General features: G+C 35.7%; 1 protein-coding gene across 3 annotated transcripts in view; it reads right to left on the bottom strand.

Moving 5' to 3' along the window:
- uxs1 (UDP-glucuronate decarboxylase 1) overlaps positions 1 to 21,269 on the bottom strand; it is a 33,793-nt gene that overhangs the window by 9,150 nt on the left and 3,374 nt on the right. For all 3 annotated transcript variants that reach the window (XM_014992197.2, XM_014992196.2, XM_014992195.2), the window contains 8 exons: positions 20,505 to 20,532; positions 19,801 to 19,849; positions 17,150 to 17,193; positions 16,197 to 16,257; positions 12,946 to 13,126; positions 10,026 to 10,130; positions 6,651 to 6,710; positions 1,540 to 1,661 (listed from right to left, as the gene is read on the bottom strand). In XM_014992197.2, the coding sequence (XP_014847683.1) occupies positions 1,540 to 1,661; positions 6,651 to 6,710; positions 10,026 to 10,130; positions 12,946 to 13,126; positions 16,197 to 16,257; positions 17,150 to 17,193; positions 19,801 to 19,849; positions 20,505 to 20,532 (650 nt within the window). The remainder of the gene's footprint in view (positions 1 to 1,539; positions 1,662 to 6,650; positions 6,711 to 10,025; positions 10,131 to 12,945; positions 13,127 to 16,196; positions 16,258 to 17,149; positions 17,194 to 19,800; positions 19,850 to 20,504; positions 20,533 to 21,269) is intronic.

Raw genomic sequence — 21,269 nt, forward strand, 5'->3', positions numbered from 1 at the left:
ATCAAGGACACGGTAAATAGAATACGCTGAGGAAGTACTGACAAGTGTTTGTGTGGACACGTTGAGTGTAAATGATGATCTTTGTCATTAAACTTCAGCCGAGGCGTGGCTCCAGCAACAAGCAGCTGCAGCTTCTCTAATAGAGAAAATGCTAAAGAAGAAAATGTTCAAAGTCCATAAGAAACAAACAAACATGACAATCATGGTCGCGTCCACCTCCTCTTTATATTTAATGTAAAAAATATAAAGAAGAATCAAATTATTTTAAGGAGTTAAGATATTCTAACCCTAAAACTACCGCAGTTTTATGCACCAGCAAAAAGTTTAGGGGAAAAAAAAAAGACATTTATAATAAAGAAGCAACATTTTTTTTTTCAAACTGCACAATATAATAAAACAACAGTATCTAAGAAACCTATTCAAACCTTAGGGCAATTTTTCACTGCAATCAAACTAAACATTTGTTTTGAGCCACAAAAGTACCATGTTATGTTTATTAAAAAAAAAAACTATTACAGGAACCTTTTTTTTTAAGAAATCAAACTTAAGAATGCTTACTCTTATTTCAAGGTCAATACATGTTTTCTTTGAGACATTCAATTTTCATATATAAAAAAATAATGCAAAAAACCAAACAAAAAAAACAATCTTCTTCGTCTAGGAAACAAATTTGTGAAATTACCTTTATGTGATAAAATTTTGCAAATTTTCTGGTGGTATTTTATTCATATGTTTGAGATGGAAGAATATTCGCAGAGATGCACAACTAAATCAGTAACTTTCAGCAAAACCATCAATAACCACAATCTATAACAGGAGAAAATAAATTGCAATCATTAAAATATGAATATGTATCATAATTTCTAATAATAATACAATTAAGTCAGCCGTGTAAGTCGTGCTTTTTCAGTCTCCGCTCCATCTTCCTGTTTTAAATGTTAATGACGTTTGATTATATGACTAGACGGTAGATGTGATGTGCGATATTCTTGTCCATCCTCGCAGCCCGACTGTCAGTTGGGGTTTTTTTTTTTTCTTTTTAGGGCAGCTGTTTCCGAGAATTTTTCTAGCAGGTGTGAAAAAAAATAATGAGCAGCTGAGGAGGAGCAGGAGACGGGAATAGATAAATAAATACCACCTGCCTGAAGGGAAGGCAAAAGGAGTCGGTCATATCTGATCATGAAAGGCTGCCGTCACTCAGGTCATTATCAAAGAGGCTCTACATAAAACTCAAATGATTTGAAGGTTGTGCATCATCATTTTCCATGAGTTCATAACTGATTCGATGTCAGAACAACTAACGCCGTGGCTCATGAGCTTGTGAAAGTAACACCGCTGTTGTACATTTTACAATTAATTTATTGACAACTTTCCAGACTGTTCAATTTTCAACCATACTCCATAAGTCCACACAAAATAAAAACAATTACAACCAAATCCAGAGATGACACTTTCGTCCTCCAGCATCAGGAGCTGACAGTTTCTGACCATAAATACTAGCAAGACTTTAAAAAAGAAAAAGGAGCCAACATGCAATACCTGCTTCATGTAGGCGTAGCACATCGTCTCTGCTACACGTTTCCCCTCGTCGTAGCAAGCTCTAGGACCGATTGGGTTCACGTGGCCCCAGTAGTCCTCGTTTTGGGGATGCACCTCTGGATCTGGGAAACAAAATTAAGACAAGTTTTTAGATCTTTTTAATTTGGACTAAGACAAACGCATAACAGAGGCTCGTTAAATTCTTGATTTCTACAGAAAAAAAAAACGTTTACTCGACTTATACTGAAAATTTTCAAGTGTTTAAAGATGAACTAAAAGAACCTCGGAGGAATTCAACTTTGTATGCAGCCTGCAATACTGATATCAGCAATTAAAAAGAAATTTTCGTCTGAAAGCTTAATTGCGTTATTTGTTCACAAACAAGATGCTTCTTAGAGGCACTTGCTGTAATCCAACATCAAGATACTCAAACTGATCCCGCAACCAGTCTGAAGATATCCATTTATGCCCAACAGCAAAAACAAAGAAACCACAACCAAATAAATTGAATACAAGGTTGTTAGATTGGTGTGCTGCACCTTGTGTTGTTGTGCAAGGTGTTGCATCCCTCCCCTATAACTCCTTTACCTGAGAGGTCCCCTGAAGTGCTAATCCTCTCCCAACTCACTTCCTACTATGGGAGGTTAACACCAAACCAGCCATCTACCTCTGCGGTACTTACGTCCCTAAGCCTGCAGAGTAAAAACCCACCTCATAATTTATAGAGCATCTATTTCACTGGTTTATCAGAGAAGACTCATCAGGACCTCTACCAGAAAACATGTTAATATCTCCTCCCTCTTCCTTCTACGAATTAAGCAGTCAGCAACGTTTCACAGATCACACTCATTAAACGGCTGCTCTCTTCTTATTTACATCTGCCTCTTGGAACTGATCCAGGTTATGATTTAGTGACTCATAAGGAGCCCCAGGTATGCTGTTTTAATACTTTTTTGCTAAAGCAACTGATTGATATCTTTCATAAATTTGCAAATCATGCACAAAGACCGTTTTACCACCATTGAAGAGATTTACAGTGGCAATAATCGAATGTGCACACTTAATTAGTGAAGCTTAGAAAGCGTCAGTACAGCTTGATTCAAAATCCTAGAACAAAATTAAAAATCTAACTAACATATTTATTCTTGATGCTGCATCTAAAAACAATCTCAGAGGAAGTTTTAGGGTCAAACTTTTCATGCACCCTAATCTTGTGGTTGCACTGCAGCAGTAAATCAAGCTCACTTGACTTCACTGCCTGGGTTTAGGCTGCGTCTGCAAGCATCAACAGTCATTCTTGGTGATTCCAGCTCTGCTAAAGCATCTGGATGCTGAGAGGTGATTTGTGAGATTCAAGTTGCTCATAACTGTTAAGAACAACATTGTCTTTTTTTCTGTCTGCTCTGTTTATGTGCGCTCACTGTGACTGCTGGTTGTGTGTCAACGCCCGTCCAAGTCTGCTGCTGATTGGTTTATGATGACTATACTTTACTCTTCCGCAGCCAATTGGCAGCACATACGCGACTCTTCTCACTCCCATGAAGATTGCTTTGATCTTCTATGTGCTGAATGAGAGCAGCGTGCCTCATTTTATTTTCAGTAAGGAAAACAACGTTGCAACGATGGAAGAGTCATTTGTTAGATTACTTGTTACTGAAAAAAGCAACGTTGTTAGTAACAGTTTATTTTCTGCCATTGTTCCAGAGCAGATCCAGAAGATCCAGAGCAGATCTTCTGGAAACAAAAGGTTTGAAGAACTGCAGGTCAGTTCTTTCCTTTCTCCACCACTGGCTTGATTGGATACTGGGAAACTCCTTGGAAAGCAAGGAATTCAAACTAGTCTTCATCTTTGGCTTGAGGACTTGAAAACCTTTTGAAGGAGAACAGTCAGACAACTTCTTCACCTTTACTGATCAGAGGACTTAAAGACTTTCTTGGATGGAAGAAGCAACAGCTCCAAAAGTTTTATTTTTTTTACATCTTGCTCGACTAGATTCTTTTAATGCTCGTAATTTGGAAAAAATAAAATCAGTACACCACAATCAAACAGGTTTCTACTTCACACGATCTCTCACCTTAGCAAAAAAAGAAAAGAAAAAAAATCATAATTCATTTAACTCAAACTAATTTCATTTAATATCTAATCACCTGGCATGCCTGATTCAACAAGTAGGAAATAGTTCAATTTAATCATGGTTGTACTGAAAAGTATGCCTCTATAAAGGAAAACAACACTTATCACCACAGCTGCTGCCAGTGCTGTAAGGGAAAAGCAGACACTGCGACATATCTTTGGCCTTCAGGCCTTACATTACAATTATGGCTTAAATATGTGTTTTATAATTATACTATACATGTGCGTAATTCAAATGAAAGACAAAAGGGCATAATTTTAATTTGATTTCAGCATTCAAACCTCTTTAAGAATTTATTAGCATTCCCCTTCTTAACCTGGAGATATTTTCCCACTTTGCTTCACAAAAATGTACCAATAATCTCTTGTCCAGAGCAGTTTCAGGTAATCGCACAGATTTTCTGATGGGTTTAGGAAATGACTGTCTAGGCCATTCGAACATTTTCTCCTCGTGAAGTCATTCTTTTGTTGGCTTGGACGTTACAACTGGACTCACTGTGATGCAGAAAAATAAATTCCCTTCTGTTTTTTTTTTTTTTTTAGCAGACTCCTGAACGACTTAGGACAAAAACCACTGGTATGCTGACCTGTTCATAACCCCCATTCATCTGAAAAAAATTTAAGTGCAGATATTAATGCTGCAAAAGTTATATTTCACTGCGAGTATAATGTTCTTTTGGTAATGTTCTGTGTTGATTAGTTTTTGTGTCGTGACATTTATACGACACCTCTATGTGTGCTAAATTTTAGAGCATACTGCACCAATAATGTAAGGGTCGAGTGAGTATAAAAGCCTCTCCACTTGCCCAGCTCACATGTTTCACCATGTTTGGGGTAAAAATGCACACCCCACTGCAACAACTTAACATTTAAGTTATTGCAGCTCATTTCATTAATCAGCTTTGATAACAAGCATGGCAGAAAATAATTCAGAGCCACTGCGACAGGAGCAGACTGCTGCAAGAGACTTCCATCCCTGAGAAGCAAAACGACAAAAACATCCACACAGAACGACTTCTGCACACTGTCCCTGCTCCAAGCAGCCGTTTCCTTGTAGCAACGGCCCTGTGCAAAAGTTTTAGAGGATTTTAGCAAGGCTTGGATTTTTTTTTTTTTTTTTTATATTTCATACGTTCAGCCTTCATGTATTGAAACCCCTCTCCAGTTGAATTGGATAAGAAAGGTTAAGGGTGGAAAATCTTTTAAATTATTTTTCACAGTCTCATTTTTGTGCAAGTTTTACAAGGTGTTTAGACTTTTAATACAACATACACAAGTGTCTTTTTACATCAAGCACATAGATGGTCCCTGGAAACTGCAGTTAAATGCTGAAAGGCAAATAGAGTCACAAAAGATGGTCCAAAATCTAAAATAACAAGCCCTTCTTTCAAGGAAAATGTTAAAACCTTTCCTTTAATTAAATTAAATTAAATTACTTGGCCTAAAGTACGCCTAATGTTGCAGGTTTGTCATATTTTTGAACAAAAGCTGACTTCATGTATGTTAAAATTGGACATCGACAGCTTGACAGATAACCCTATTAGGTGCACAATGGCTGCTGACAGAGCTGCTAACTTTCACATAATTGACACAGGACACCATTTAGCTTTTTCACCTGCTCTCACAATATTCGCTCTTCATATAAGCCAAACTGGCAAATGTCTTGGTGTGAAAGAAGAAGACTGACAGCGCGCAGACAGAAGAGACGAAGCGCGCAGCAGCATCGATCCGTCTGAAAACGGATTACAGCCTCGTTGTCGGACTTTCTGAAACCTCATCTTCAGATTTGTGCATTAAGAGCGTTTGATACGAGATGTAAGAAATCCACGACAAATCTACCGTAATTTTAAAAAACAAAAATCATTGATGACTCCTTTAGAAAACCGCATCCAAACCAGCAAGGTTGGGAGGTTCGAGACCAGCTGTTTGTTTTTTCCTTGGTGTGTGCAGCCTTGGTCTCAGAAGAACCAACCTTAACTACTAGCTGGATACAATAAATCTATTTTTTTTTCTAAATCTACTACATGAGTATTATGCAATATAAGCAGAGGGAATTTGTTTAGAAATTCTGCATCAATTTAAGACTGCATTCAATAAATTTAATATTAGTTTATTATGGAAATGATTGATTTAGTACCATGAAGTAGTTTTGCGTAATTGGGGGTCTTGCAGGTTTCAGTAAATTTAAGACTTTTTTTTAATTCCCTCAAAGCCTGAGAGATAACTAAAAATCTCTTCCACCGACTTTCATCCGAGTCAATTTATTGTTCCTACAGTTGCTGCTGAAGAAGATCTGAAAAAATAGCTGAATCTGAAGTGATAATTTCACCATTAGTCATTTTGCTAAATTAGGAGTTCAACAAGCTTACTACTGCAGTCTGTAAAATACATTTGTCTCCGTATGAGGTTTCACTTCAACAAATATAATTCCCCTTTTATCTGGGGAAAAAATACATATTTGTCATTCTGTCTTCAGTTGATCTAATAAAGCCAACCATTAGTTGATTTCGCTAAAACAAATTAAATTAATTTATTTTTCTGTGTGCTCTTTATTTCATCATCACTTTTTTAGATTTTAGTGGCTTAAGCATTGGACTTGCAACCTGGTTTACCTTTTTATCTCGCCCAGTGGAGTTAGGCCCAGCTCTCCAGCTGGATTAAGACAACGGCTGGATGGATGACTCGAGTATTAAGCAAAAACAAACTCAAACAAACAAACAAACCCAAATCAAACAAATTAAATAAAAGAGAATAACAGAAATGCTACTAAAATATGATTCCAACTCAATTCAGAAGTGGAAAAAAAAAAAAAAAACACTAAGATACTTCAAGAACATTTACATAGCAGTTGTCAAAATGCTAATATACTCAAATATCCTCACTCTGCCTCCTTAACCTTTGTGAATAAATTACATGCCTCCACATTGTTCCAGCATGCACTCTAAAATCGGCTCTGGTTCAGTTTGATCTTTCGTACCTCCATAAACTTCAGATGTAGAGGCCAGCAGAAGTCTTGCACCCACTCGTTTTGCCAACCCTAAAAGACGAAGCAGCACAAAGACACACAACTTGAAATGTAAAGTAACACTACACTATATTAAATACAAAACAACACAGTGTAGAAAATATCATCCAACATCAGAATTCAGACAGCAAAATGTTTTGAGTTAACTCGCTCATGTTAATGAAGCCTGAGTGATGCGCTAAAGGAAGTTGTTTTCACAGAAACATTCAACTAAAGTCGTTTTTATCTCAAACATGGCCTTTGGTAACATTTAGCCAGGTGTTTGTCCACTGAGTCATTACTGTCTCATGAAGCAAGGTGCACTTGTTTATTCAGCTTTCTAGGGAGGTTATTTAGGACTGCACTGTAAATGGTAGAGCTGTTGACCTGAATACTACATCACAGTACACTGTGACCATTTTTGCCAAGGGGGGAAAAAAAAGACAAAATGCTTTACATAAAGTAAAATGAAATTTTTATGCATTTTCTCTTATTCTAAACAGTAAAACCATTGTTTTGTTGTTTTTATATAATTTGGGTGAGGTTAAAGACAGAAGTTGGTGAATAACAGCTGCTGATCGTTTTAAACAAGATTTGGTCATTTTATTAAGTGATTTACAACATGAACAGTAATTATAGTTGGTAAAAGAAAGATTGTTCTGTGGATTTTAATAATGATTTCAATAAGTATGGATGATAACTTTGTCACCGCTGCTTTCTCTAGTTGTTCACAAAGAAACAAAGGGGGTTTCAGATGAAGGGGTGTGGTATTACTAGTACAAGATCTTTGAGATGTTCCTCCTCCTGAATCAACACTGGTTGCTTGTAAGGCTTCATCGGTGTCACCTTTGGATTCTCTGACAGGTTGGTAAAGGTTTCATTTTTTCCAAACGGACAAATGGAGAGCCAACATACTCATGAATCATTGCAGCGATTTTTTTTTTTCAGGTTTTTTTCTTATTTTAGTAGGAAATGTTTCTGAATTCACTGTCTGAATGAGCCAGAAGCAGTTTTACTTAAATAAAAAGTGTGACTCATAGCAATCTATATTCATGAAATACGAATAAATTCTCTGCTCTCATACTGAGAATAAGTCAAATGGCACAGGATGTGTCCGACAGGCTCATTCGTTGCTTCTGGCTACATGATTCAGCCTTAAAACATCTGAAACATCCGCAGAGCTGCTCACACTCACTTTCCATCATCTAAATTTGAACAATAACAGGTGCTACTGTAACAATCAACAGTGGTTGTTGTAGCTGACAGTCAATGATTGTGTTTGAGCAATGATTTGGTTTTTTTTCTAAATACTTTGATGCAGAGGTTTCCAAAATGAAATCTACTGATTAAAGTGCTTCAGCTATTTTGATTTCCTACACAAACACGCCCACTGCAATATTGATTTTAGTATAGCTTTTAAGCATTGCAGTGAGAAGTGAAAATTTTCACTCAATATTTGTTGAACAGCCATGTGGATGGATTAACTATATCTACAGCATAAACAAATAGCTGGTAAAAAGAACAGAAAGGATAAATACAGACTGGCTGTATCAAATAAATATATATATATAATTTGTATTCAAAAACATTAACAGGCCATACATTAACTGTGTAACCTTGAGGTTTCAGAGGGCACATTTTGAAGATATTGCCAGCTTTCAGCATCATAAAGAAAATGTTGGAGTGTTTAGAAACAAAAACTGCCCTTGAACAGCCTTGATTCACTTCCAAGTTGGGTGTGTTGCTTCACCGATCTGAAGTGTGGAACAACTCATCAGGTGACATTAGGCCAAGCTGAATAATCACCTAGTGAAGCATTTCAATGCCCTTGAACTGTCCAAAATACAATAATTATAAGAAACGATGTTAAGAAACGATGCTAAAACATTCAGTAAAGTAGAAGTACATGTGAATCCACCAAGGCTAAAGCTCTCCACAGAAACTCACTTCCTCCTTAGTCCATCACATTCAGAGTCCTGAACATCTGTGTCAGACTTGTTATCATTTATCTTTGGAACATTGACTCTCAAAAATAAACTAAACACGAATAAAAAAATTAAAAAAATAGAAAAAATAGTTAAGACTCTTTTCCGTAATGTAATTCAGGCGTGGTAAAAACACAGTTTCAGGGGAGTTTTTCCAGAGATGAGTCAGAGTAGAAGTGTGATGAAGAGGAGAATGATGGTAGCGGGGGAAAAAAATAAAAGAGGCTGAGAAAACAAGATGGACTCAATGATTTACTGACTGACAGTAGCTGATATCCACCTTGTGCAAAAAAATTAACCAAATCTATTTAACAAACAGGTTTAATACACGTATGTACTTAATGTCTCTGCTTGGGGACAAACAAAGCAATATTTTGTTCTATTCTGTTTGTACATGGAGCATTTTTAAAGTAAAATGTCATGACTTTTGTCAAAGCTAAAAGATGTGTAAAAGGGTAAAAATAATATATATCATCACACGAATATTTATGATTTTTTTTTTCAATTCTGAAAAAATAATTAACATTGAGAACTTATATGTGTAAATATATTAAGGACAAATCCTTGCAATTTCCATATAATTTCACAGGAAACTTGATTAATTGGTTCGCAGCTGCCATCACCACCACTATACAGCAGGAGATTTAGCACTTTGCTGGTCTGGACCACACAGCTATTGTGTTAAAAGCATACAAAAGCAGAAAATTGATATTAAATACATAAACAAAGAACAGGAGATGCATCTCAGCCCTTTCTAAGAGTTAAATTGTTACATTTATGAAAGAACAATTAAAATGAATCCCATTTTCTAGAGTTGTTAAGGGATTCAGACTCAGAATATGAAAAAATGGCAATAATCCGACTCCAACAATCAGCAGTTTAGTTTTACTCCTCAAACATGAAAGTATGCTGTAATATCTGAAGCAAACTTATGAATTTGATATTTTTTAAATATTGGGATTCTAAGCTATTTCAAAAGAGTTTTGAAGTTTTCTTTTGCTAAAATGTTAAAAATCTGATTATGCAGCAAGTTGGAGTACTTTCTGTTGTAATTTTCCATTTAAACAGTACATCTTGTAACCTTGCACTATGCTGAAGAAAAGGTAGGTTTTTGAAAAGAGCTTTCAATGAAGACTCAGACAAACACATTTCTCAAGTAAAGCTGTTGTTTATGTAATTCTCATGAGGAAAAGTTAGATTTGGTCAAAGTCAGAACCTGCCGGTTTAAAGGTTTGCAAAAATGTTAACTTCAAAATTCAAATCTAGAAATGAAAAAAAAAAAAAAAAGTGACAGAAAAATCTTTAACTGTCCAAAATTATGATAAGCTTTAAAAACTGAAGTCAGACAAACAAGGTTACTCACCGAGCATGTTCAGAGTACCAATTGTGTTCGTCTTGAGTGTTTTGATGGGATTGTACATGTAATTAGGAGGGGAGGCCGGAGATGCTAGGTGGTAGATCTGGTCCACTGCGAAAGATCAGGAGATGCAGTGAATCATCTCACCTTACACTAATAGAAACCTTATTTTTCTTTTAAAATAAAAACAGGAAAACAGTGCTTTGCATGGCAGTCAAATTTTGAGGTCTGCATTTCAAATCAAGAGCAAGGAGGAATTAGAATAACAGGAAAACATTTCTGAAATGCCTATTTAATAGAAGCCAAGATACTGTTAAAAATATCTTTCATATCCAATGCTGAAGAAAAATATAGTGACATCTTTACTTGCTCTTTTTTCTCAGTTTCATAATAGCTTTAACAAAGCCCAGGGCATGCATCGAGTCCAAGCAGATGGAAAAAAATTAAACTGCAGGTAAGAAAAGCAGAAGATTTTCTGGGTCTAAAAGCACGACTCCTAGGTGACGTCAACTAAATCCTGACTTTTTCTCTAAGCTACAATCATTTTTCAGCCTAAAATTGACTGAGATCTGAGATCAGTAATGTTTATTCTTAAAGGAACTTTGCATCGATGCTTTACCAGTTCACAAGAATTAAAAACTACAATTAGAAACTACTGAGTGGCATAAATCAATGTGTTCAACTTAAACTAAATTAAGAAAAAGCAACCTTTTAAATCACAGTTTAATAACTTTTGTCTCTTGTGATAAAGATACAATCACAGCCTGATCAAAGTTCACATAATTTCTGAAAGTTATGCAAACTACATTTTGTCGAAATTAAAAACTTGTGAAAAATCAACAACTAAGAAAGAAAACAGTAACAGAAAACAACAGTAAAATGTTCTTTGCTTCCGATTTTTTTTACTTCCTAAAAATGTTTGGCCAACATTTAGGTAAATGATAACGTATTACCTACTTACTGAATTTAATTAACTATGTGCATTATCCCTTTTTTTTTTTTTTTTTAGAGAGAGGGGTCGATGACAATTGCCAAGAATAAAAAAATAAATAAATAAATTTAAAAAAATCACCCAGAAGAATTGGTAGCTTTGCTAAGGGTCACAAACAGAAAGGAAAGTTTCATAACAAACAAAACAGCCTCTTTATTTAGTTCTTCTCCCTCAACATTTCATCTGTTCTCTAATGAAAGTTTCTGATTTGACATTTTAAAATAATTCCCAGTCATTTCTCCACTGCTAGTCCCTGCATAAGTTTTACACCAAAAGCACACAAGAGAACTATTATAGGAACAGCAGGAAACTTGTGTGATATATTAGAATTTGTTCTTCTCAACTACGAGTAAATTTAACTTAAATCAGCTGGGATATTTTATTCATCATGTCTGACTGATAGTTTCCACATAAAAACATTGCATCATTTACACTGTATGCACTGAATTATTCAAACAGGGGTAGGCCGAGGTCTTCTCATTATGAACATGAGTGAATCCTGGGAGACATTTCAAGGCGCACAACCCATCTGAGCCAAAAGAAAAAACCCCACCAACTATTTATCATAGTCTGTTGGCTGTGCTGTACATCCCTTAAGTCCTTAGTGACACTGACGATTACACAGCAGCCAAAAAAACAACAAAAAAAAAAAACAAAAAAACAAAGCTGTTTTCAAAAACAGCTGATTTAATCGGAGATATTTCTGAACTCAGGCTATTTGAAGAGTGGACTTGAAAAGTACAATCTGCTTCACTCGGTTTTGGAACTGATTGGGTTTTGATGTGATGTAAACAACAGACTTAAATGTAGCTGTATCTGCAAGCTACATTTATTTCTTTTACTAAACTGTTTGTGGCCTTTTGAAATTTCGTTTCATTACCCTGTAAAGCATTGCTGCCTGGCCAATTTAAACTGCACCTGTAAAGTAAGGATGTTGTGATATCAGATGCAACATTAGTGTGTTTCACATCTCTCTTTTCTCTCTTATATTTTTTACAGAACAATGATCAGAGATGGTTAACATCCACATTATTTAGATAAATATCGTAATTCCGTATTGAACTTTTAAGTGTAGAGAATACATTTCAATGCAGTCGAGGTCCGGCTGATCTAGAGACTTTTAATGCGAGCCTGCTTTATCCATTCCGTGACTACTTTTTTTTTTCCTGTGTATTTTGGATAAATCTCCTAGAGAAACACCAAATTGTGTCCAAATATCTTCAACATGAGTCCAACTTTCTCCCTTAAAAGAAAGAAAATCTGTTTGGATGCTAAAGAACAACTGGGAGTCCATAAAGGCTCAAGCTTGCCAGGAAATGGAAGCTGCAGAAATCCCACAGTCACTTTCTGCAGTGAAATGAGTTTTATTTAGACATGGAAGGAAAGGCTGCACATCAAGAGAGAGAGGGAAAAAAAGCCATGCTCCTACACTGAATACTTTCATAAAAAGGTACACAGAACAAAACTTGCTCAAAAATTGACATAAGAGATCAAATTAATGTAACAATTTTAATTTGCACATTAAGACAGCTTCTATGGAGCATTTTGACAAAGCAGAGAGCTATTTACTATGAAAGGAGGGTCACTGATGAATAATAATGGTGACTATTTTCACAACAGAAGTAAACAGATGGAAAATTACCCAGAAATCAGCAGAGAAATTATACAAGGTTTTGAGGGTTTCAAATGAAATATGTTTTTAGGTGCACAAAATTACAGTAATCAGACAACGCTATGTAATTAAATGCCAATGAATAGTACATCTTGCCATTAGATTCAATTGCTGTCTTTCACCTATTAGAGATTGTTTTTCTTCGCTCCTCATAAAGTTTATAAAACTTGAGTACTTGGCTTCATGATCTAAGCTCAGAGGAAAGAACTGAGCAAAAGGTAGAGTTAAGTCAAATACATCATGACATGCCTGAGTTTTCTCACCCTCTATATAAAGCGGCTCCACCACATCATGATTGATGAGTTCGAAATTCTCGTGACCGATCCAGTGCTCCACGTTTCGCTTTCTCCCTGTGAAGAAGTTGTCGACCACGGTCACCTCGTGGCCATCCATCATCAGTTTGTCAGTCAGATGGGAACCCACGAACCCAGCCCCTCCTGTGATCTAGAGCAGGAATAACCAGACAGATATGTCTCTTATTATCAGCCAATTCAATTAGAAAGCACTGAAACGCAAGCTATATTAAACAATAATAAAAAAAAAAACATACATGAAATTTCAGATCAATAATTTTCTGAAAACATAAAACGGCTGCAGAATTTGACTTTCAACAATTTGGAAGCTATGATCTTTTTGTTTTAAAAGAATATATCAAAATAAAGGAGTCCATTAGCCCCAAAGAAATGTTTATTGTTAAATTTTTCTACCATCCAGGATAAATCACTTCCGTCTGCCTAAACAATGATACATGATTTGGTATTTTCCTTTTGTATTTTAGAATATCCATTTGCATAAAAATACATATACAGGTCACTAACCCTGGACTGAGAGACATATTATGCTTCTGAATGTTAGAGATTTCAATAGGGTGCACGCAGCGTGTTGTGCAATACCTACTAAAACCACTGGACCAGTCAAAGATGTCAAAAGAAACAACGGTGGTCAAAGTTTTTTTTATTTTATCTGTGCATTGGTTTTACTGAACATTGTTCCTATTATTTTAAAAACTACTTTTCATTTTCTGTCCACAAACTCCCCCCTTTCTTTGGCGTACAGTTTCCATGGTAACCGATATAAACCTGGTGGTTCAGAAGCGTTTTGCAAAATACAAGTTTTACTTTTAATGAATGGCTCCATATGTCCCTTAACCTGTTTGCTACAGTATTTCCCAACATGGAAATAGAATAACTTGACATTTTTCTACATATTTTTAGTAATACATGAGAAATATTTTCCTCTGAAAAGAAACAGGCATTTTGATTTTTCATATTCTAGATAGCCAGACTATTTGATCATTAGCAGAAAGCCTAAAACTGCATGTGGTGAACAGGAGAAAACATCAGTTTTTGTTTAAACATAGTTTAAAAACAGTTTTTATTCTGAAGAAGGTTTATGCTGTAACTTAAGTCTTTATTTTTTGACCTAAATGTCAACCTTTTTCCTCCTTAGCTACTTGAAAAAAGGACACTGGATGACTGGATGAGGTTTGTGGTCTTGGGTAAAAAGGTCTAAAATGTGCAGCATCAGTGCCATGTGAGGCTTTTCAAAAGTTAGGCCAAAAAGATTACAGGAATAAACAACCTTGTCGTAAACTAGAAGTCTAATAGGAACGATATAAGTCCTTCAATTTCATTAGCTTTTCATATTTTATTGTTTCTTCATTTTCCAAAAACATAAACATTTGTCAGTTGGTTCTACTAAAAATAAAAAAAAAGGTTCTTCCACCTCATAAAATTTGTAATAAATTTCTTTACAAATCCATTAAATTATTATTTCATCTTCCACAAAAAACAAAGATTTAATTCAACAGCCATTAAAATAATAATAATAATAAAAAGCATTGATGTCATACCGGTCTAAACCTTACGACAAACAAAGTTAAACAGATATCTATTAAATAGATAGGACAGGACGTACGTTTTACCAAACTCACGAGAAAAGTTATTTATTTGTACTAAATTTGTAATTTTGTTAGTCACCATAGTAGTGATAATTATAAAAAAAAAAGTGAATATTTTTGGGAAATTTTGAACTTATAAGAAAATATTCTGAGTTGGAGCCACAATGATGGACAGCAGTTTCTTCCTCAGAGGCTTTAATTGGGTGTAGAAACTACAAAACTGTTACAGGATGCGTTATAGATCTGCCTCCGAATGGCTCTAGGCCAAAACAGATCTTCTTTAATGAACTAGTCAGCCTTAGCTTTACTACCACCAACAGGTAAAGTGAGTTTCGTTACAAAACAATCTTCTGATGGAAAAACCTGCATTCAGGTGGATGTCAGTTTAAGGCCTATTCGTGCGGTCACTGCGTTCTGTGAGTCTAGCAAAATGTTTCATGTGTGAATCTCCCCTCTGGTGCTTTTTAGTGACATCCTGCAATGAATATCTTGATTAGGGCTGACCAAGTAACACATAGATCTCACTTTATATGAGGCATAAGCCTCAAGTGTTGCAGCCACATTAACGGACTGACTTGCACAGCTGTGGCACTTTAATGTGACCTCTGCCTGACTGCTCAGAGGATCAGTCTGCACTTTCTTTCTGCCCTGCTCTGACATGTCAGTGGAGTTTCACAGAAGACTAAGTGCTGTTTATTAGTTTACAGACTGTTTGGGACACTTGAGTGAGTTTTTGTTTTCATGATATACATCACTAACCTCTGAGCCAGCTGTAATGGGGTGATTAACTCATTTGGGTGCCCTGCCACGACCCTTCAAAGCATGTGAACCACAATGTAATACGTTAAATTTCACATTTATGTCATTTCAAAGACTGGGAGCGACCCAAATGTTTGGGACTGTTTTTAAGTGTGAAATTTAACTTTTGCATTTGCTCCAATAGTAACACAAACACACATTTGCAAAACCGAATGCTATTATTTTGCAACAAAACATTTTGTGTTCATGTTTCAAATTAAATTTGAAACATAATGTTGGTGAACTTTTTGATAATTGCATGACTTCCCATGACTAGGTCCCAGATAATGGATTTTCTATATAGTTATTAATATATACATATATATTTCCGCCTCAACAATGAAATTTAATTGAAAAATGTCACATCTGCTGTTCACTTCTTCACCTTCAAAGCTGCTTAAATAATTGACACCAAATGTATTTCTGCAAAAAGAGCATGAGTGAACAGTACTAACTAAAACTTTGTAACATATTGTGCAGGTCTACTGCTGACAAAATATGCACTACAATCAAACTTCTATTTGAAAGGAAACATCAAGGATCCAATAGGCGTGTGATGGTGAGAGACAGAAGCAGCACTCAGCTTTCCAAACATCAATGTATGGCATGTCATGGCACCTCAGGAAGCACAGACTAATTGCCTAAGTTCTTATGTTTGGAGTTTAAATCCGAGCAGGATAAAAGTGAGACTGTGCTTAAGGTTTGTTGGAGTTTGGCAATAACAATCTAGAGATGTGACCTCAAAAAAAGCAAAAAAAAAAGAAAGTATTTGAAAGTGAAATAGCACATTTGTAATTGATGTTTTCTTTCACTCACCAAAATTCTTTTTCGATCTTTTTCTGAGAGAAATTTCACCGGTGGATATTTCTGTGAAAAGCTAGAAGAAAAGACCAGGTTTTTAATTACACAACATCTAAAGAAACCCAAAACGAGAACAAGAAAACAGAGCAAAACAACAACATAATTACAATTCAAAGTGGTGTTCAGAAAAAAAAAAACAAACAATAGATAAGTGAAGAAAAGCAGAGGTTATTTTTTCCTTCTCCTCCTTTGCACTTTAGAGTCAAGCACATATCAGCAGGGAGCTCCTGAATACAACGCCAATTATTTTTAATCCACATCCTCTTCTTTCATTTACATTCACCGCAAAGATGCAGCGAACGTAAATCGAGACGCTAAGGAAACACAGATACATATGCGTGTGCTTTATTGTGACAAAATAAACAAGGCGGTCAAAAATAATAATTAGAAAAAAAACAAAAAAAACAATAATGATCTATAAATCCACCTCATCGGCATTCATGGCAAACATGCTTTAGGAACCTGTAAAAGCGCAAGAGCTGATCAGCAGCAGCTGCACGGCTACAGGAAAGCAGGACCTTCAATCTTTGCTAAGCTTGTGCCCACACAGCCACAAAACCAAGCCTCATACATCGTACATACCGTTTCAAAGGGTCACCTCGTTTTGGGATGCGCTGCATAGAGCCGGGACGAAGGCTTTACTATGTAAAGAATTGCTTCTGCATTCCTAATAATGCAGACGCCATTAAAATTCAAGACATCAAAGATTAACAGATATCTTTATCAAGCAAAGGATGACATCTGATTCACATCGGTTTCAGTCAATCGTTTCTGTCACTGCTGCCTGTCAACGTCATTCTAAGCCACGCGCAAGGTTAAGAAAACATCGTCTGTTATTACTTAAAACGGAAGCAGATTTGCTGAAAAGCTCTGAATATGGCGAGCTGTGATTAAATGGAGATCCACACCTCTGTTCCAGGTCACGAATCTTCTCTCTCAAAGGAGCCACAGCCTAAAGAAAGTTGGAAAGCAAGAAACGCATCAGTTCTTCTCAGCGCATAACACAAATTACACTGACTACCACAACAGGAAGCTAATGCAGGTTTATGAACAGGGTCCCCAGTTTTTATGTTAATTTACTCCTTTGACTGGGAGAATGTGATCAGACAGGCTATTGTTAGATACATCTGTGCAACTTCTGCATTATTTTCCCTCAGAATTCAAACAGCATTTCAGCTCTTTGTTCAATAACACCGAACAAGTCAGTTATGGATTAGCTTTGATTTGTGCACAGAAAATGGCAAAACCAATACATTTTATTTTCACAAATACAAAAATGCTGTCAGCCTTACTTGAGAAAGTCAAAAAGTGAATGTAAGATAAACAGAATTACATCAGAACTGGTAGCAGTGAAAAAGCAGGGAACTATATGAATTATTATCCAAGTTCTCATATTTGTAATAAATGAATATGGAGGTACAAAAATGGGAACAGCAGTGCTTTAATGATTTATCAGCTCAAGCTTGATTAGTCTAGATTAATTTAAAAAAACAACTAAAAACGTAATTATTTTTAATTTAGAGCAGACATGAATCTACGACGTAACTGTGACTAGTTTTTTTTTTGTCAAGGTATTCTCACAATGCCTCCGACGTATCCACATCTTCACCATCACTTTTTTTTTTCGTACCAACTAAACTAAATGGTGTCATACAAGAATTTTTAATTGGCGAGGCTTTTTCAAGGCTTTTTTTTAACCAAAATACCTGATAAAATGGGAGAGGATGGGCTAGAAATTTTTCTAAAATTAAAATCAGACAAATGGCATAAGTTACCCATAAGTGCCTTTAGCATGCAGAGTAAAATTACTATCTACTGTTTTCTATCTGGCATTTCACAATATTTTAAAACAAAAAAAAGATAATCAAGTTTCTGATTTTTTTTTTTTCAATAATTTAATTTAACTTCAGTGAAAATATTTCCAACCTCTGAATTGATGCCGTCTGGTACTGGCAGACATCCTCATTGGCGTTTAATTTAAATGCTCAAACATGTGAAGTCTGTGTGCAGACATATCTCTTGCAATTACGGAGGTGTTGAGTCATCATCAGTTTGTGTGTTTGTACTTCTAAATAAAGCCAAAGCTGCATTACATGCATCACAGGCAGATGTGAAATATTATTTCAAAGGCAAGCCAACTCTTTAAAGTTCTAAGGTCAGCGTGATAAAGTAATTATTTCTGTTGAAGACGATGCGAGAGTCGTGTCTTAGCAGGTCAGAAGTAAAACTGTGTTCACCGCAGTGTGAAAACCCGTCGGAGAATCTTGGGCAACGGTTTCAATCAAAACTTCAAAGAATTGCTAATAAATTACTAATCAATCCAAGGGATGCATCTAAAATCCCAAACTGAAAATTGATATTCTGGCTTACAGAGGGCCAGCGTTCACTGTGATTACTATCAACGACTGGCTGGCTGAGTTTATTGCATCACTTCATGTCACCCTCAACTCCTCTGAGCAGTTGCAGCTGGCTTTTTGAGAGTTACAGTGTATCTGCGTCATCCAGTCATCAGCATTTTACTGACAATCTGGTTTCTGTTTACCTGCAATAAACTTGTGCAAAATTTTAAATACAAACTCACTCTAATGAAAGTGTCAAATTGTTAGTATTTTGTTCCTGCAAAATTCAAAGTAATAATTTGTGTTTTAATAAATAAAGCATACAACAAAAAGCAGACATGTGTTGGGTTATTCCAGGGTTCTGCATCCTGTGGCTCCTTTATCAAAATAAAGATAAATAACTAGCTGATATTTTTAAAAGTAGATGTGATAACAAATGTGTTTTTCTTTTGTTTTTCACTGAATTAAACTTCACAACAGAACAACACTAAAAAAACACTAAAGACTTGTTTTTAGATCTATTTTCAGGTTTTAGCCGCACCATGTAGTAGAAATGAGGCTTATGTGTTTTCTACATCTTTTTCTACAAATAAAGATCCAATACAAGAAAACGTATTTTTCAAACGTTTCAAACGTTTTTGCAAACGTTTCGCTTGTCTTCTAATGTTTGTCTTCTAAAGGGCATGTAACATTACTGGCTGTAAATGGGTTTTATTTAGACCGACTCAGGATAAAAATGAAAGCAGAAAGTTTAACCTCTGAGTGCTGTGTGTGAGGTCACAACAACGCAGCCTGCGAAAGGATAAAAATGCTCTTCAGCCACAGATGTGAGCCCGCGGCTTCGCTCAGAGCAAAGTGACTGCTGCAGCGCTACAGCGGACGACATTAATTTAGCTGATAAAAACAAGCCGGTGCTGCATCCACTCCAGATGTAGCCGAGGCTTTTTGATGATGTCGGCCACAATATTCGCCAACAGGCTTCGCTCTGCGGGTTTTTAGATTTCTTCTTCAAATTCCAGGCGAAATGTAGATTGCTTCGTTTGGGTTTTAAAAAACAAAATAGAAAGCATGGAAAGAAAAAAAAAACTTTTTCCTCACAAATCAAATACTTTCTGAGCAACTTGCTTTGTTGTTGTAGCACTGCAGCTTTTTACCTTTCTGCTAAGACGTTTTTTAAACCATCAAAGAACAACAAATAGCAAAGATTTTGTCAAACTTACTTCATCAATTTTCTGCTCAATCTTCACATCTCCATTTTCTTGTATTGACCTATTCCACAAAAAAATGATAAGGCAAACAGATAAGGAAAGAAAATATTGAGACATGAGCAAGTTTTTCCTACACGAGATAAGAACAATATCCATCATCCCAAGCCCATTTTGTCACAGTGGAGGCTTTTACGTAACACATACGGCAGAAAATCTATAGCGACTTTAAATTCTTTCTCCCTATTATTCTGTTACCAACAATGATAATACAGGAAATTCCCGTCAAAAAGCCTGTCGTGTTTTAAGGGAAAGCCAATGTTCAGAAATTGGGAAATTAGATAAATCAGTATGTACCGGCTGGTTCACCATTCACCAGCCGGAACGGTGAAGGAAGACTGAGTTCAGTTGCTTGTGTAATGTAGAAAGTGCACTGATCAAGCAAATGAGAAGTTTTAAGTTTACCAGTGAATATTTTTTTGCTAAATTCACAGTGAAAAACAAAGAACAGAAGAAGAAGCAAAAGCTTTTCTTAGTTGTCGACAGCAAAAACCATCAATTACATCTGACTTAAATAAGAGAACAAATAAAACTGAAGGTGGACTTAAAATTAATCTTGATGTACAAAAAGAAAAAAACAATGATAAACTGGTTTCGAAACATGTGACATGCATATTTTACATCAAGCAGAAGTGTGATAGAAAAATAACCACTTTCACCTCATGTTTGTATACGTTCCCCAAACAGCTAGAAGAGAAAAGACAAGGACAAGTTATGACAAAGCTTAATGGAGATAACACATCTCAGGAACAGCGTTTTAGCAGTAGCAGCGATTTAAGACAGAACATCAGAAAGGAGGAAAGTTTAGAGAGAAAAATTGGTTCAGTTTTTTTATTTTTTATTTTTTTCTCATCTAATCTGGCAGCATTGTGCATATAGAGAATACACTCTGAAGTGGTTGGCTCCAACTATTGGTAGGGTCTTCAAACTAACCGTCATACCTGCCAATAACCCTTAAACCAGTTGATGTGTTTGTTTTTTTTTTCTTAAAGCTGCCACTAAACATATTTTTAGTTTTCAAGAAAATACACCAACCAATCCACAATAAAACAAAATGAAATAAAACATTCAAGTTTTAAATGTTTTTTTATTTTTTTACATAAAAGCATGTTAACCAGTGCTTTATTTCACAAGAACAGTAATAGATGCATGCTATTAAATAGGTCTAAATTTGACAGCTCAACAAGATATGAACAAGTTGCTACAGTGTAAAGCTGTATAGCTACCACTCTACGAAAAAGGGGCAAAAATCATCTATTTTTGCTGAGGCATGTAAACTGCAGTACATTAGCAACATATGAATTTCCCAGCGCAAAGGTACAAAGGATATTTTCATGGGGACCTTGCCTTATTTACTTATTTATTTTTTACATACTTTGCAGTTTTTGGCAAGAGTACAAAAAGTACATATTTTATACTAATCC

The sequence above is a fragment of the Poecilia mexicana genome, unplaced genomic scaffold (genome assembly GCF_051168715.1).
Source record: "Poecilia mexicana isolate PSO_F unplaced genomic scaffold, ASM5116871v1 scaffold_2, whole genome shotgun sequence".
Lineage (NCBI taxonomy): Eukaryota > Metazoa > Chordata > Actinopteri > Cyprinodontiformes > Poeciliidae > Poecilia > Poecilia mexicana.